This window comes from Triticum urartu, chromosome 7A (genome assembly GCF_056163025.1).
Source record: "Triticum urartu cultivar PI428250 chromosome 7A, HENAU_Tu73, whole genome shotgun sequence".
NCBI lineage: Eukaryota > Viridiplantae > Streptophyta > Magnoliopsida > Poales > Poaceae > Triticum > Triticum urartu.
The window spans coordinates 36,607,818-36,612,943 of NC_141879.1; the positions used below are offsets into that span (position 1 = coordinate 36,607,818).

The 5,126-nt window shown below is 50.6% G+C and overlaps 1 protein-coding gene across 1 annotated transcript; it reads left to right on the forward strand.

Annotated features, from left to right (window-relative positions):
• The first annotated feature begins 250 nt into the window (after positions 1–250).
• Positions 251–4,549, forward strand: LOC147957404 (uncharacterized). The gene is made up of 3 exons (XM_087531678.1): positions 251–284; positions 478–2,863; positions 3,892–4,549. Exons 1-3 carry the CDS (start codon positions 251–253, stop codon positions 4,547–4,549), a joined length of 3,078 nt encoding a protein of 1,025 aa, XP_087387804.1.
• Positions 4,550–5,126: the final 577 nt, after the last annotated feature.

Consider the following 5,126-nt stretch of genomic DNA (forward strand, 5'->3'; position numbering starts at 1 on the left):
GATAATATGGTTGCACATGCACACATGCTTGCACATGCACTACCTAGTACATGGTTGCACATGCACACATGCTTGCACATGCACTACCTAGTAAAAATTAGTGAAAGCAACAGAGGTAGTTGAGCAGTTAAGACTTAACTATGCCGTTTTCACGTGACGGCGTGACGCCCCACCACATGTTCCCTGCTTAAGATGGAGTAACTGCTAAGCTTCATGGTACGTACTCTGTACAAGCTTAATTCATCCATCAATGGACAACGAGCCGTCCGAGGCGCCGGCGGCCGGTATGTTTTTCTTCACCTCACCAGTTATATCCTGATATCTCTCAAGCATGCATGCAACAATTAGATAGTATAGCTAGCAGTTGTACATGAATTAATAGCAAGATTTGCTGATGGACAAGTAGCTACTTGTAGATAGATGCATTAATTGCGTATGAAACTACTGAAATTGCATATGCGTAATATTTGATTTCAGCGGACGAGATCTATAGACCAAGTATCCTGCAGATCCTGCTTTCATGGGACGCGTTGGTCATGTATAGCTTACTCGCGCATCTTGTCCTCACGCTGCTCGCCGGCATCCGCCGACGTACAGCCTCTCGCTTGTGGAGGGCCATCCTTTGGGCGTTGTACCAGCTATCCAACTGGATCGCGCTATTCACTCTCAGCAACCTGTACATTGGCAACACTAAGTCACGGAGCCGCGAGCTGGTGGCCTTCTCGGCGATGTTCCTCCTTCACCATCTTGGCGGCCCGGACAACATCAGCGCCTTCTCCCTGGAGGACAATTCGCTCTCCGGGCGTGAATTTGTAGGCGCCATTGGGGAGGTCACCGCAGCTGGCTATGGCCTATACAAGTACGTGTACGTCGGCGGTGACCGGCTTTTGATGGCAGCATCCACCATCATTTTCATCTTAGGTGCTTGTAAGTATTTTGAGAAGGCGTTCGCGCTATGGCGAGGCAACTTGGGCAACATCTGCAGCTCAAGCAATAAGCAAGCAAGTAATTTCTCAAAAAAGAAGCAAGCAAGTAAATTCTGCACTGCTTGTGCTGGCTCGGGCTCGGTCTCGGGCTTGCTGATTCGAAGGGGAGTAGATAATGATTTGAATGATGAGGAAGCCCTGATGGTGGCACACGACATGCTTCTATTCTGCAAGCGTGCCATGGCTGATTCTTCGGTTCACACGGGGTCAAATGCCAATGATGATGACCTTGATACAGGCAGAAAAATATTCACTTTGAAGTGTGAGAATATGTGCAAGGTGGTGGAGATGGAGCTCTCACTCATGTATGACATCCTCTACACCAAGGCAGCCGTCGTCCACACTTGGCATGGTTACAGCATCCGTTTGGTCTCGCTCCCCGCTATCGCATCCGCAATGTTGCTGTTTGGGTATTACTGCCGAGAACGCCATGCCGCATCAGATGCAGACCTGATGATGAGCGCAGTATTGCTAACAGCTACCTTTTTCCTGGAAGCAAGATGGGTGTTGAGAGCGCTTGGGTCGACCTGGGCGCACGCTTTCCTGCAGTCCAGCTCGCTTCACCATGCGGATTTGTACACAGGAATATGGCGCTACAGCCGTCCTATGCTTGTGTCGCTTGATCTTGCCCGGCTACAATTCATGGCGGCTCCAAGGAGTCCAAGCAGCCATAGAAGATGGTCGGGCACTGTTCCGCAGTACAGCTTGCTGCGCAAGTGCACTCACAAGAGCATTGTATGCAGCGGCGGATACCCGGACATGGGATATAAGCTTTCAGATGATGTCAAGTGGAAGGTGTTCAAACGGGTAGAGAAAATACTCAGGTCCACTTATGAGAAGGCTGACAAAGATGAGGATGTATACTCCATGAAGGAGATCACGACGTCCTGGGGTCAGTTGGCAGTCAAGAGGCGCAACAAAAAACTGAAGAAACTCCATCTAGCATTTGGCCGTGAGTTCCAGGAGGACATCCTTGTGTGGCATATCGCCACCCAAATTTTCCTCATCTGCTCGAATCAGTCTATATTCCATGGCGAGAAGGAACTGACACATGCCAAGGCGATCAAGGTGCTGTCGGGGTACCTCATGTTCCTCGTCGACGTGCGCCCAGACATGCTACCAGGCCTTGAGCTCCGCAGCCTGTACGTAATAACCCTCAAGTATTTGCAGGAAGTATGGGGTGACACGGCAGTCTCCAGTTCAAGTTCTACGATCAGCAGAGAGGAGAATCTCGCCAGGATCCTGGTTGACAAGAAAAGAGACCAGGGCTGGGGTTTTGGGCATGATAAAGCTAGTATCGTCAGGGACGGAGCTAATCTGGCCATTGAGCTGCTCAGGGCTAATCAGTCGAAGATGCCAGAACTGTTGGAGCTTGTCTTTAATGTGTGGGTGGACAAGTTGTTGTATGCGGCCACCGGATGCAGCCCGGAATCCCATGCCAAGCAGCTCAGCTATGGCGGTGGCCTGACGACCATTGTTTGGATTATGGCACAACATGCTGTCCCATTTCAGATCGGCCAAAGCGGTCCAGATGACGATGAGGTGGAGGACGAGGAGGAGGATGAGGTACCAGAATTTGACTATGATAATGATGAGGATGAGGATGAGGAGGACGGGGAGCAGGAGAAACCAGAATCTGAGATGCCGTATTATTATGAAGAGGAGCAGGAGGAGATAACATACGAGGATGAGGAGGAGGAGATAGGAGAATTTGGGATACCATATGGTGAACCCCCACCCGCATTCAGTTGGCCACCGAAGATTCCACTGCCGCCGAGGGATCCGCCGGTGTTCCTCGGACCATCCGCATTAGACGAAGCACCAGTTACGATGGTCAAACCAACCAAAGGCCCTCGTAAGAGGAATAAAGCTAGAAGGTATGCTACGTTGTATCCAGTGGACTGACTGATTAGTCCTTTTATTCTCGAACTTCCCTTTGTTTATTATATGTTTTGTAGCGATCTGCTGTTCCCAGCTAGGGCTTGGCGTTCTGCGCACTTGTGCATCCATTATCTTTTGTTGTTAAAATGTTGTGATTTTCTTCATAAAAGTCTGTGATCTCATTTAGTCACTCCTGAGTCCTGACCGATTGATTGGTAAATCGGGATATCTTCTGAATGACACTGTGAGCATATGTCAGGAGAGCAAAGGGGTATTTTTGGGTTTTGTTTACTGACTACTAGACATGAACCTGAAGATCACAAGATTATTGACATGCAAGATCATTTCTTTGCATGTGTGAGGTGTCGAGCAAAACTCAAGGTCCAGACAATGATATATTTTCTTTTTTGAAAAAAGATTGAACTTTACCTGTTCAAATGATCATATAGGATACCTATGCGTACCATAACTTATGATGGCCTTCCCTTCCCTCCGCTCCTCGCCCTTCGTCCTCAAAGCCATGGCCAGCTGTGTAGGCGTCGATGCTTGCTAAAACACCAAGCCCTACCTCCATGTTCCCGATGGGCGGTTCGTTCTAACGGCTCAGTTTTCTATCAATTTTGTTCTGAGTAATATTATAACAGATTTTTTTTTTCTTTTGAATGTCTCCTATGCTACTTTTTTCTGAATGCAAGTTTGCATGGGAAGCTTATTGTTCTCTTTCTTTAAATAAGTGTCCTTGCGTTGGCGAGGTGTTGGCCTTCTTCTCTAACTAGCTCCAGGTCGGCGTGAATTTTGTTTGGACATGCACGATCACTTAGAGCATCTCCAGCCGTTGGCACCCCCAAGAACATCACCGAACCAAAAAAGTTGGTGTCGAACAAACCCTTTTCAGAAGGGTAGTAGATGATTAATAGTCTTCGATTTATTCTCTTAACATGGGTTGTAATATTACTCTCTTCACTGGAATGTGCAAATTCATTTTTTGTATCTTTTTGGTGATTTGTGTTGGCCGGATATCCAGTGATGTTTTCCCACCATCGAGTGATGTTTTCCCACCAGCTATCCAGTTCCCAGCCCAAACCCACTACCGAGCCCATCAGATCCTCGTCTCTCAGCCCATTTGCACTCGGCCTTTCACCCACGTTCCAAGGCCTGATTCTGGGGTCCTTCAGAGTGGCTCGCTCTCGCCGGTGGTGGCCACTGACCTTAGTCATGGCGCCTGTGCTGCGCTCCCACCACAGGTCGCCACCGTCTTCTGCAGCTGTCGCGAGCCGCAGCGCGAGCCTGCAGCCGGCGACCTCATCCACAAGCCTACGCTGCAGCTGCTCCCCTCAGTGCCTGGGGCAGCTGCCTCGTCGGGGGCGCCACCTGCAGGCCATTTCGATCTGCATCTGGGCGCCACACAGGTCGAGGGCCAGGATGGCTCTGATCCGGCTTCGGGCCCTCTCCAAGGCCAACGCATGGGGGAGATGCTGCCGCAGCCTGTGGTGCCCGCGTCCCCTCGCCGAAGCCAGCGGATCCGGAGCGCTTACGACGGTGTGCGCCTGGGCTCGGTGGAGCGCGCTGCCAAGCGGAAGGCGGCGGCCTCCGAGTCTGGCTCCGGCAGCGGCCCGGCCCGCCGTTCCGGGTCCTCGCGTCAGAAGAAGGCGTGGGCGGCGGCTGTGGCAGGGCTACTTTAGCTACCTCTCCTGGACACTCCGTCCCCACTGACAAGGGGGAAACTGCGCCAGATTGCTCAAGTGTGCGACCTCAACGCACCTGCCATCCTCGATCAAGTCCGGACCCGTTCAGCCTCCGCTGCTGGTGATGCATCTCCTACTGCCACCGGTTCCTCTGCCTCTTCCGTGCAAGTCATCACGTCTTCCAATGAGTAGGCCGCGAGTTATCGTCAGTTTCATCAGTTTTAGTGTTTCCAGTCTGTTTTAGGTTTACTTCTTTTCATGTCTCAGGCAGCAAGTTGTCATCTTGCTCTACTCTCTAAGGCTGCTAGTATGGCCTGCTCTCAGGGCAGGCCTAGTGTATCAGTCGAGTCCAGTTGCGTTGGGTATCATCTCTGTATTCCTTGCAGCAAGTTCGTTTCAATGACCTACTTCGCATGTTTCCTCTCCAGTTTACCTTGGTCCTTTCTTTTGGGCTGTATACTTGTTTCTAATCCATGAAGATTCTAAGTTGGAATGTCCGGGGGTTGGGGGAGGATGATAAGTGCTCACTGATTCGTGATACTATAACCTCTTGCTGCCCTAGTATCGTTTGCTT